General features: G+C 47.1%; 1 protein-coding gene across 1 annotated transcript; it reads left to right on the top strand.

The window, feature by feature from the left end:
* Positions 1–249: 249 nt before the first annotated feature.
* On the top strand, positions 250–12,316 carry KAT8 (lysine acetyltransferase 8). Its single transcript, XM_053259732.1, has 11 exons — positions 250–770; positions 3,479–3,553; positions 4,464–4,639; positions 4,831–4,884; positions 4,999–5,163; positions 5,539–5,628; positions 6,097–6,237; positions 6,685–6,778; positions 7,325–7,475; positions 8,020–8,174; positions 10,668–12,316. Exons 1-11 carry the CDS (start codon positions 500–502, stop codon positions 10,730–10,732), a joined length of 1,437 nt encoding a protein of 478 aa, XP_053115707.1. The 5' UTR covers positions 250–499; the 3' UTR covers positions 10,733–12,316.
* The last annotated feature ends 36 nt before the right edge of the window (positions 12,317–12,352 follow it).

The raw sequence follows: 12,352 nt of genomic DNA, 5'->3' as shown, positions 1-12,352 counted from the left end.
GACATATTTCAGTTTTAAAGTGGTTTTATTTGATGTATGTGTGTTCCCATTGCGGGTGTAACAAACGATTAAGTGTGCATCCAACTTTATTTCAGAGGAGGAAAATGTGACCTTGCTGTGTAAGGCAACGAGACACCGGGCGCGGATCATACTGGGGAGAGGCCACGAGCATCTTTCTTCGTTTGCCTGTCTTTAATTCGGGGGCGGCGCCGAACGTCGGTTGAGGCCTACGGTGATTTGAAACTATGGCGCCGAGGGCTCCGGTTTCCTAGCAACGCGCGTTCAGCGCTACGCCGTTACTCTCGCGAGCGAGGGGTCACATGAGCCAAGGAGGCGGGTGACGTCACCTCCGCGCGCCATCCCCGAAAGCCCTGCGATCTCTATGGTTGGCCTGGTCGTGCCGCCCGGAGAAACCACTTCCGGCTCGGGCCTGGCGGTTTGGAAAACCGTTGTTTGCTGGGAGGGCGTGCTCGTGTGAGTTCTCGCGCTGGCGGTTGTCATGGCAGCGGCCGCGGGGTCCGGAGGGGCTGATACGGCTGCCGCCGGCTCCGCTGCCGACGAAAGCGGCGGGGACCGAGGGAGCCCCCCCGGCGCGGACCCACGGCACCTGGGGCCGGGGGGGCGAGAGGAAGAGGAGGAGCCGGGGCAAGACAGTGCGGGAGGCCCGGCCAGCCAAAGCCGTCCTCCCTCGTCGCCGTCCCCCCGCGAGGCCGAAGTCACCGTGGAGATCGGCGAGACCTACCTGTGCCGGCGCGGGGACGGGACGTGGCGTAAGTGCGTCTCCAGGACAACGGGCACTTCGCCCCCTCCCCACCTCTGCTGTGCCCCCCCTTAAGTACCATGGCAATGGGGTATCCCGTCCCGTTCTTCTCCCCTGCCAGGGTGGCGACTGCCAGGACGTCCCATCATAGGCCTTTCCCTATGGAAGTTTGGCTTCCGTCCCCCAGGGTTCTGCTCTGTATCATTGATAACATTTGTAGTCTGCCCTTTTGCCTTAAAAAGGGCAGCCAGAGTGGTTTGCGCGGCACATAAAGTTACAGGATCGCAATCGGATAAACCTCTCCTAGCACAGCTAACAAGATCATAACACAGATCAGCAAGATGGAATGTTAAACTGCAATTTAAGATGCTTAACATCCTCTCAAAAGCTCTCTGCAGGAGAAAAGTTTTAATTTGTTTCCTTAAGAAGTGGAGTAAGGAAGCCCCATAACTTGTGGCCACCACTTAAAATATCCTGTTGCTGGTTGCCACCAGAAGGCAGAACATGCAGCAATTGATTGTTTTTACATTTATATCACGCTTTTCCTTCAGTGAGTCCAGAGTGGTGTATGTGGTATGTTTATCTCCTGAGCAACCCTGCGAGATAGGTTAGGCAGAAAGATAAATGACTGGTCCAGAGTAACCTAAAACTTCCATCCCAATGGTTCATTGAACAGAATGGGACTCATATCTGAATAAATGTGTAGGATTGCACTGTGAGACTGTGGTCCATTTTATGTATACTTGAGAATAAGTGTCATTGAACATAGTGGCTGGTGGGCCCAGTGGGCTGCAGAGAGAAGGGGAGATAGCAAAAGGGGAGATGGCCTTTCCCATTGCAAGTGCTAACGTTTTTCAGTGAGAGCAATATTGGTCTGGATGTCAGACAGTATAATTATACTGAATTATATGCCGCTGGAACCCACTTTTACATCTTCCAAGTGAACTCTGGATTCTGATTTCAGTTCAGTGCAGCTCTTCTAACAGAAACAAAAGGGGGAGTTGGATCAAGTGTGGAGGCAACTTGCTGTGTTCACATTGGTTAATGCTCCTTCACTGCTTCATCTCCCTTAGTCTGAATTGCTTTAATCACACTCGTGACTGTTTCAAGATAGGGATGTGCACAGAACCAGTGGTTCCACCAGTCTCACTGGTGGTGGCTCTTTGAGCGTGGGGGAGGGTGCACTTACCCCTTCCACCACTTTTCATCCACCGGCAAATCCATGGGGCAGCAGCGTACTTCCCTGCCGTCCCTTCCCCCGTTGTTGGCCGGAAATAAGCAAGTACCGTGTGCGCCTGTGCCTGCTGTCATGCCTGCGGCACACATCGCATGTCACGCACGCAACGTGCACGCGTAACGTGCATACCGGGCACACGAGTGCGACAGCAGGTGCACGCGCACACAGTATTTGCTTATTTCCAGCCAACAATGGGGAAGGGGTGGCAGGGAGGTACGCTGTCGCCCCATGGATTTGGGGAACTTAACGGAGCGCCGGCAGGGGAAAGCGGCGGAAGGGGTAAGTGCACCCTCCCCCACCCTTAAAGAGCCACCACCACCGGCGTTGGACCGTAGCTCCGCGGTTCCCTCCTGTTGACACCCATTCAGCCTCATGCAGATCTTCTACTTTCCATCAAATCTCAAAGTGGTTTATATGGCAAAAGAAGGGAAACAATGGTTCTCCTTCCCAAAACAACTTTCTAGAAAGAAAGAAAGAAAGAAACAAACCAGCAAACAGCTGCTGGAAAAGACAACATGCTGGAATGATAGTGGTACATACTTTTGGAGGAGCAGGCATAGGATCTGCATTAAAGTGTGCTGTCACATCGATTTTGACTCCTGGTGCCGACAGAGCCCTGTGGCTTTCTTTGGTAGAATACAGGAGGGGTTTACCATTGCCTCCTCCCACGCAGTGTGAGATTATGCCTTTCAGCATCTTCCTATATCTCTGCTGCCCGATATAGTAGCAGCGGGGATTTGAACTAGCAACCTTCTGCTTGTTAGTCAAGCATTTTCCCGCTGTGCCACTTAAGGTGGCTAGGATCTGCATTGCAACCTGTTTTTTCCTCAGTTGTAGCCTCCCCTAAACAGCCATGCAGATATATATTATAGATGTATATGGAGAATTCTCAAATTCTTTGTGCCTCCCCACACTTCTGCAGTGTTGTGACTCCCCAAGATTAAAGGCATAACCTGAATGGTGTCTAGTGGTACAATGTCTGACCTCAGGCTGCCCTGTGCATTTTACACCTGGGCCTGGAACATGCACAATAAACAGTGATTAAAATAAAAATCTAGTGAAACTCCATAGGCACAGTGGCAGTTTCTGTATCTGCTGTCACAATTTATCTTCAATAGTTATTTCTTATAATATCTACTGCCCTTGATAGTAGGGGCATGCTTTAGGCATGGAATGTTACTCCAGTAGAACAAGTCCAAATATTTTCAGAATAAAGAGGATTTAGTTCATAAAGAAGAACAAATGATGGTCCTTTCCAAGAAGTACACAGTTCAAAGAACAACCAGTTACAGTTTACTGTCCTACAGTCTGTCCCTTTCTCCCAACTTCTTTCTTGTCAGTTAACTGCCAACTGAACTTACAGCATGCATTCTGACACCTGTTGCCTCCTGGCAACAGTTTCTATTGCAATTTTAGTCTGTCTTTGTCTGGGTGTCCCTTAACCAGACCGTCACTAATGTGAACTGTTGCCTTTGTTCTAGACTCTGCAGAAGTGATCCAGTCTCGAATCAATGAGCAAGAAGCCAGGGAGGAGTTTTACGTGCACTATGTTGGATGTGAGTGTCTTTTGAGGTTCTCTGTATGTGAATGTAGTTGGGAAGAGATATTCAGTGTTCAGTTAGTCTCTAATGGGAGTGGAATAGTTTTATCTTTGTCCATTCCAGGGTTCTTGTTACCTTTATATGCTTAAGCAGACTTCTCAGATCTTACTAATTGTACAGAAAGCTGTGTGTTTTTCCTAATATCTGGAATAGATTATGTAGATTCCATTGTTCCAAAAAATAGTTTGGAGATCAGGTGGAGAGAAGTATTTCTATCATACATCTATGTAGCTTTGTGGTTGATTCTGCTTCAGTCCCAAGAAGTGAGATGTCAGATAAGAGATGCAGGACCCATATGTTTGATACCCCACCCTGGAAAGGAAGCTCGCATGTAAGAAGTGGGGAAGTGGTCATGGAAGTTGGGACTCATGGGTTCTCTTTCAAGCTCCTGGAGGACAGTGAAGTGTAATAAGTTGAAGGTGAGCAACACAATTGCCTTCTTGGTTTATTTCTACCACTGTCCTCAATTGACTCTACTAACAAGAATTATATGCCACATTCTTTGAAGGTAGTCTCTAAGTATCTGACTAGACATATACTTGAAGGCTACTGGAGGCTGTTATCAGTAGGAGAGGAAGTGTTCTCCAGTTAGAACAAGGGAAGATAGAATGGGTATCACGCCTGTGTTTCCTCTAACAGGAATTCCCAGATGTTGTTCACTACAACTCCCATAATCCCCAGCCAAAGGCCATTGTAGCTGGGGATGCTGGGAGTTGTAGTGAACAACATCTGGGAATCCCTGTTAGAGGGAACACTGTATCACACCCCTTTTTAATAGTCATCAGATGCAGAAATCAGTCTATGATGGGAGGGTGGCGATTCCGTGACTGATCTGCATCTTCTAAGTCCCTTCTGCCCACCACAGTCAATCGGCGCCTGGACGAATGGGTGGATAAGAATCGCCTGGCCCTCACCAAGACAGTCAAAGATGCGGTACAGAAGAACACTGACCAGTACATGAATGAGCTGTCTGAGCAGCCAGAGCGCAAGATCACCCGCAACCAGAAGCGCAAACACGATGAGATCAATCATGTGCAGAAGGTGATGCCTGTGGCGAGATGGCTGGGGAGACAGTTGTGCTATGCTTACATGGGGTCAGTTCCAGGGCTGAAAACATTGGGGCTCCTGATTGCATCTTTTGTGGCTGCTACCCCAGTGTGGCATGGGGAAGGGTTATGCAGGAGGCAACTGAGTCTCTGCTGCCGCTCATCATTCTGTTTTTTCCACTGCAGACTTACGCTGAGATGGATCCCACCACAGCAGCTTTGGAGAAGGAGCATGAAGCAGTGAGTATTCACCACTGATTGTGTCTGGTGATTGTGACCTAAACAGGGCAGGAGAAAAGAGCATAGCTGTGTTCCAGGACCCTCAGCTCTTTCTCTGTCTTGCTCCCTCCTCAGATTACCAAGGTGAAATATGTGGACAAGATCCATATTGGCAACTATGAGATCGATGCTTGGTATTTCTCGCCATTTCCAGAGGATTATGGGAAGCAGCCTAAGCTGTGGATCTGCGAATACTGCCTCAAGTACATGAAATTTGAGAAGACCTACCGGTACCATCTTGTACGCACAGAGAAGGGCAGTTGTCAGGGCACGGGGGCGGGGGGCAGATTTAAGTTGAGATAACAAGGGAGATACAGATGGGATGTCAGAAGAGCTTGAGGTGTGTGTGGAGGCTTAACTGTATTTGGCGATTGATGTGTATCAGCAAGTCTCTTTACTTTGTTGTAGTTTTTGGGTTGGGTCAGCCAAAAATGATCAAGAGCTTTGGAAGCCAGGTGGTGATTTGCATATTCAGTTTCCCTAATCTACTTTTTGTGTGAGCCACCTAAAACTAAACAAGCAACCTTGAATTCAAGTAAGAGAAGTGGAGAACTTACAGATGCTGTGCCACTGGAATCTTTTGAGTGACCGTCTCTATTTCTCTCTGCCGTTCAGGGCCAATGCCAGTGGAGGCAACCACCAGGCAAAGAAATCTATCGCAAGAACAACATCTCGGTGTATGAGGTGGATGGCAAAGATCACAAGGTTGGGGTCCACAGCAATACTGGCTGTTGTCTTCATTTTCTGTAGGCCTGGTGGCATGTCTGCATCTTGGGAGCCTTCAGCTGCCATCCAAACTGGCTTGCAAATTATCCTCAGAACCTCTGCAGTTGTAAAGCCAGCCTTCTCCCAGGGCAATGAACCTCCCAGGGCAGCTACTAACAGGCATGCAAGCTCCTTCCTGAGCTCCTCCCTCACTGCCCCAAACTCAGTTTTAATTTCTCTTATGAATTAAACTATTTCATTTTTTAATTTGGAAAAGTCCATGAGCAGACTTGGAGAACCCCTGCTACTGTGTTTAGAAAAGGTTTTCTGGGAGTGTATTCCTCTTCCCCCCCCCCCCGCCCTGGGGTGGAGAAATGAATGTTGCTGAGCAGTGATTTTGCTGCTGTGTTCATCCTTTTCAACATACAGGGTCTGTGCTCTTACTGCCGTTTTATTTACTTATCTCAGATTTACTGCCAGAACCTGTGTCTCTTAGCAAAGCTCTTCCTGGACCACAAGACCCTCTACTTTGATGTGGAGCCCTTCGTCTTCTACATCCTCACTGAGGTTGACAGGCAAGGAGCCCATATCGTCGGCTACTTCTCTAAGGTCCTGTTCTGGCATAGGACGTGGTGGGTGGATTAGGGACCCTGGATTGTAGCTATGCCTGAGAAAGGAGAATGGGAAAAGTGAAATAGAATCTTGGGTAAATACCTTGTGTGCTTTATCTGCATGAAGAAAAGCTGCATTATTTTACCTATATAGGATATGTCAGTTAAGTAAACTTGCATGAGTTTATCTGTTTGCATAACTTGCTTTCTTTTGCCATGGAGTAGCAAAAGCTATGTAGGGCACTAAAACTAGGTCCTGCCTAGGAGAAATCCTTCTCCTGGCTTTTTGATTTCCACCAGACATTGCCAATGAGCTTTCAGGCCTCTCTTTGTATCTACAAAGACTACAATGAAAGCTGTAATTCTCACGGTGCTGACTTTTGTGCCAAATACCGGATTCCCTGCTCCCTCATTTGACTCCCTTTTGTTTGATTTTGTTTTCTAGGAGAAGGAGTCACCAGATGGTAACAATGTTGCCTGCATACTAACCTTGCCCCCTTACCAGAGACGAGGCTATGGGAAATTCCTCATTGCTTTCAGTAAGCTTGTTTCCTTTATAATTGTGTAGTAGAGACCCTTTGAAGATGTTTTATCAGCTTTTTAATCTCTTCCTATTGTTGCAGAATGGAGGTGGTATTTCCCCGCTGGCCAACAGGAAGCGTTAAAGTGACTTGTGCCCATGTGGCCTTATATTCCACCCGGTTAATTCAGAAAAATACACCATCCCCTCATTCTGTATTAGCAATCACTTATATGGACCAGAAAATCCATCCATAAGAATGCACTAAAAGCGTAGGGCAAAAATCCATCTTTTATACCACTCTTTAAATCTCTTGGTGGTTAAAAGATTTTAGGGCTAATTACAAATATGATGAGTACAATGTATATGACAATCTGACTTGTGATCCTGACTGTGCCCTAAACTTGCCTTTTCTCCTCAAGAGGCCTTGTTGAAAACTGGGTCCTTTTTATAAGTCTGAGCCTTGTCCTGGGGAAGCTCCCCATGCATTCATAGCTATTGAGATGCATGAATTCTGAGCTGTGACCCCTTTATAGGCTTTGATCTTAAACCTCTTGTTCCGTAGGTTATGAGCTCTCCAAGTTGGAAAGCACAGTGGGTTCCCCCGAGAAGCCCCTCTCGGACCTCGGCAAGCTGAGCTATCGGAGCTATTGGTCATGGGTGCTGCTGGAGATCCTCCGGGACTTCCGGGGCACCCTCTCTATCAAAGATCTCAGGTGAGAAAGAACGTCTTAGAGCAAAGGTGCTCAATATCCCATACTGGCTGACACACAGAACAAGGATGCACTGGTGCAGTGAGAGAGCAGCCTAACAGAATTTCCCAGCAAACTGCACTGGTGCAGCAGGGGTGACCTCTTTAACATTCTCCTCTATGCCACCCAAAATGTGTTCTAGAGGGCTGCACAACCCTCAAGGACATATTTTTCAGGTGGCACAGAGGGGGCTTCCCAGGGAAGGGAGAGTGTCAGAAATGTCTGCTTCTCTGCTGCACTGGTGCAGTTAGTAGGGAAGTTCTGTTTTCAAGGGAAGCTGTTCTGCTGCTCTTGCAGCACTGGGGTATCCTTGCTGTGTATGCCAGCCTTTGTTTTCTGTATGTCAGTACCCACCCCCCGGTTCTCTTCTACAGTCCTCTGGCATCAGATTATGGGCAGTCTGGAGTGGGTTCACTGTTAACTTTCAGCTTGGCTTGTTGCACCGCTTGCTGACTTCTCTTGTGCCCTTTAACCACTGCATTTTAAAAAAAATTATTTTCTGGAACAGCCAGATGACGAGTATCACACAAAATGACATCATCAGTACCCTGCAATCGCTGAACATGGTGAAATATTGGAAGGGCCAGCATGTCATCTGCGTCACCCCCAAGCTGGTTGAGGAACACCTCAAGAGTGCCCAGTATAAGAAGCCTCCCATCACAGGTACTGTGAGAAGTGCGGAGTTTGGCAAGACCTGGGGGTGCAGGATGGAAAGGGAGATGATGTTGTCCTCTGGCCCTGGTAGTGAACACTTTTGACTCGATGCCTGCAGCCAAATAAGTGGCTGGTGGGTTCCAATCTATATGTTGAGTTCTCTTCCCCTACGCACACCAGTTCTTGGCCTTGTAGCTAGTTCAAAATGTTCTAGTGACAGGAGAAGCTGCAACAGGCAGAGTAGTCTAGACTTCGAACCTCTCAGCCTTTGACCCCTTGGCTCGGCTCCCTCTGTTGCCTTCACACTGCCTTCCTCTTTGCACACACCCCCTCCTGTCTCTAGGCCCTCTCTGTAGTTTTACTACAGCAATCCTACTTTCCCGTTTGGCTCCTCTGCCCTTCCATCATCTTTTGTTCTCTCATGTTCCTGCTTTTCAGGCCACTGTTCCACTTTCCTTTGCTGCCTGCACTATTCTCTCGCTCCTCACTGTAATCTACAACCTCTTCTCATCTCAAGCATTGTGAAGTTTCTTTGGAGTCCCACTCTTTGACTAGTTCCTTCTTGTCTCAATTCCTAGACTCTCCCCTACCTTATTCTTCATTTACCCTTTCTTTAGGCATCATTTTCTCAATCCATTGCCTACTTTATTTATCTATTTGTCATATTTATGTGTCTGTGTATGTGTATGTGTATGAATATGAATGAATGACACATAGGGCATAGGAACCTCCAGGCATTGTACAACCATTTAAAACACAGTAAAAATAAAACGATTAAATACAGCTTAATTAAAATTTAATTCAATAAAACAGTTTGAAAACCTTCCTTTAGTCTCCCTCCTCTGAGCTTCCCTTGGTCTTGAGGTCTCTCCCCAGTCCTCATCCTGCCATGGGTGGCATTTTAATCCCAGCCAAAATGGGAAGTTGGGCTGCAAACTGTAGTTCTCTCAGCAATTGAACATTCCTCACCTTCACACCAGTTCAGTCAGTTGGAGGCTTTGACTCCATAACAAAAAGACAGGGAAGTGTATATTGTGTGTCTCCATTAGATCACCATGGGAGTGTGGCATCTCTTGCAGAATGTAACGAAGATTATCAGCCATATTAACACAAGTTTCTAGCTGTTAAGATAGCAGAAGCTTAGAAACCTGTAATGTTGTCCACTGAAGGCTCATAAATCATAGGAAAGGGATGTTTGCTCTGTGTGTATGGTTTGAATTAATAGTTGGCTTTCTGTTCCCTGACTCAGTTTCATGGCTAACCCCAGTCTCCTCTGTCACAGTAACCCTTGCCATAAAATGTTCCATTTCATTCAGGGGTTAGCCTGGATCTTGAAGTCCAAAGCAGTAATTCAAAGTAAATGAAGGCAGACTTTTAATACATTTCCCCAGTTGATTCTGAGTATGTAATCTAAAGACCCATCCCTAAATGCATACAACTTTGTACTGAATCTGTTCCCATCATTCCGTTCTGTCAGCTGCTCTTTGCTTTGTTGGTCATGGAGTTTGCCAAGCACCGCTAAGGGCAAACAGGGAACCACCTTTTGAGAAGCCAAGGAGTTGGAGCTCCTAGGAGTGGTTTCAGGTTTGGGTCGATGCTGTGAAAGAAGCTTTGTTTTCCCTAAGGGAGAGGTGACATGTCAGTGTGTGCCACTTATGTAAGAGGAGCTGCAAAGAGCTTGCCAGCTCCCCTCCCAGGCCTCTCTCCTTTTAAAAGAAGCCTTTGTCAGGAGTTGAAATAGAGCCACCTTAGGGTGGGGCGTGGAGGCTGATGAATGGCCAGACACAAACATGCCGGACTTGCCTATCTTGGCAATGCAGTTGCTTCGAAGGCTGCTGGATCCACAAGTGCAGCTTCATGGAGGTCAAAAGGCATTTGCTTGGACACTCCTGGCTCGTGGAATACATTGTGCTTGTGGCTGCTAAAATAGCCCCCAAAGAATAAACTTTATTTCCATTGAGCAGGTTCCGATCTGCCTGGTGTACTAACATTGTAAGTGCTTACCAAGGAAGAAGGAGAGGTAGCAGAGGGTATGGGGAGCATGCACTCCTGTCCAGCATGTCATGTGAAGTTGCCAATGCGCCCAGTTACCCACTCCTGCCTTAGTTTTTACTATCTTTGTCAAACCAACTTCAAACCCCGGTTACAGATGTTGGCTGGAAATCAGTACAACCTAAGGTGGAAGTGGGTAACAGGGTGTGTTGGTGCCTTCACATGACATGCGGGACAGGAGCCTGCTCTTCCCGCACCCCCGGTTCCTCTCCTTCCTGCTTGGTAAGTACTTACACATGGTCATCTGAACCCACCCATTGGTTCTTGCTCTTTGTTTAAAACTGCACTGGGAACTTCTTCGTTTCCATGGACCTTTTCAGCTGTCTAAGAGATAACACTACCTGTCATATCGGAGCTAGTGATGGCATGTTTTGGCTGCCCTGCTGTGCCTGCCTACATCTCTAGGACCTGTTGACTTTGCTCTTCTTCTTCTTAATTTTCCTCTTCCAGTGGATTCCCTCTGTCTGAGATGGGCACCTCCCAAACACAAACAAGCCAAGATTTCCAAGAAGTGAGAGAGAAACAGATCTGAGGAACAGACTTCACGTCCACCCTTCCTTTTAAGCAGTCATCTAAGGCGAAGCGTTCGTGTTGGTCTTGCATCGATCAGACGGGTTGCAGACAAATGGGAAAGGAGGAGTGTTCCACTGAAGCAGCACCTCTGCTCCAGCTGCTATGGTTCATTAGTATGAAGACTGACAACCAGCCCCATTTTCTGTCCCTTTGTTCCTTCTTGCCAATCTGCTAGTCTTTCTGCTGTGTGGAAGAGTTGGCGTCCTGTCCCCCCAACTCTGTGCCCTTGTGTCAGGGAAAAGGAATGCACCTTTCTCACCTCTTTTGGTATTGGCCTAGAGCTGTTGTACACAAGAAATGTTGAGCTCCACTTGCTTTCAGCAACAGACAGGTCACGTAGCATGAAATGTTAGCCGTAGAGTGAGACAAGCAATCAACGAACACGCAGGAAGGGTGTTTAGGAAGCAGTTTGTCAGTAAAGGCAAGGTGTGGGCAACAGGAGTATTTTGTAAGGATTATAAGCTTCCAGTTGCTATTGCCTGATAGGCTGCCTATCTTTTCTCAGTAGGTTGAGAGCCTGGTGGCTTTTTCTCTAGAGGCGCACAGGTTTGTATCTAGGTGAAGCTGTTGCATCCCTCTGAGCAGCAGGGTAGCAAGAGTTCTGGCTACCTTGAAGTTGTATGGGTTCTGTATGCTTCTAGTTCTGCTAGGGAGGTTTCTGGAGCCTTTCCACTGGCTCATGCCTACTAACGGTTTTGGGAAAGACTGCGAATGCTTTCACTTTACACTTCCTTTCTCCACAGTCCAAGTTTGGCCAAAGTGTCAACACGGAGGGAACATTTGTTAGAACTGTACAGTGCAGCATTCTATGCCAGCAAGCAAGAGGTGTGAGCTGCTCCACAGGTGTGAGCACTAAGCCTTAGTTGAGAAGAGTGGTTTTTCCTCAGCAAATACAGCAGCTTTGAAACTTAGTCAGTCATGCCTGTATTTGAAACTCTCCTCCCACAGTGTTACCTGTAGAGTTGTAGCTAAAGAGGTCTGGACTTTTCAGTTGTGGGGTTTTTTTCGTTTTTGTTTTTTGCAGAGACTATACATAATAGTAGGTGGTCCGATATGCAAAGAACAAACTTATAGGTGGGTAGGTGGGGGAATGTGGACTGAACTCTTGAAGACGGGTATTGTAACCTAAGTTTTTCTTCTGGATGGCAGTCTTTGGACAACCTCTAGATTAGGGGGAATGCTCTGTCAGTGGGCTGTTGTGTTCTCCCCCACCCCCGTGACAATTTGCCTTTCTATGTTATGCACTGCATTTGCTAGTAATGAACAAGAGTTTTATCAAAAGCTCCTTGGAAAGATTACAGTAGAAATGTCAGTGCTGAAGACAGAGGCTGTTTCTGTGGAAATGTCTGCATGCTTGTGGTTTCAGTGCGGATAGACGATGACATTCTGGATGGCCTATATTGGATATGCTGGGAAGAAACATCCACAGAGTGATCCTACTGCAGATATTAGGCTTGTGCTTCATGTATGCAGTGTGCTTTCTATTACTTTAAGAAATATTTAAATTTTTTAAAAATGCAAAACTACTACTGTATCAAGCAGTGTTTATTGAAGTGAACTAT

The sequence above is a fragment of the Hemicordylus capensis genome, chromosome 6, assembly GCF_027244095.1.
Source record: "Hemicordylus capensis ecotype Gifberg chromosome 6, rHemCap1.1.pri, whole genome shotgun sequence".
NCBI classification, from domain to species: Eukaryota; Metazoa; Chordata; class Lepidosauria; order Squamata; family Cordylidae; genus Hemicordylus; species Hemicordylus capensis.
Note: the sequence above shows the minus strand (reverse complement) of the source record. Positions and strands in the feature narration are given on the sequence as shown.

Excerpts from the sequence above, each read along its gene's own strand:
- KAT8 (XM_053259732.1), top strand. The coding sequence starts at position 500 with ATGGCAGCGGCCGCGGGGTCCGGAGGGGCTGATACGGCTGCCGCCGGC. Across the intron at positions 771-3,478 it reads GCGCGGGGACGGGACGTGGC|ACTCTGCAGAAGTGATCCAG; the intron begins GTAAGTGCGTCT and ends CCTTTGTTCTAG. Across the intron at positions 7,476-8,019 it reads CTCTCTATCAAAGATCTCAG|CCAGATGACGAGTATCACAC; the intron begins GTGAGAAAGAAC and ends TTTCTGGAACAG.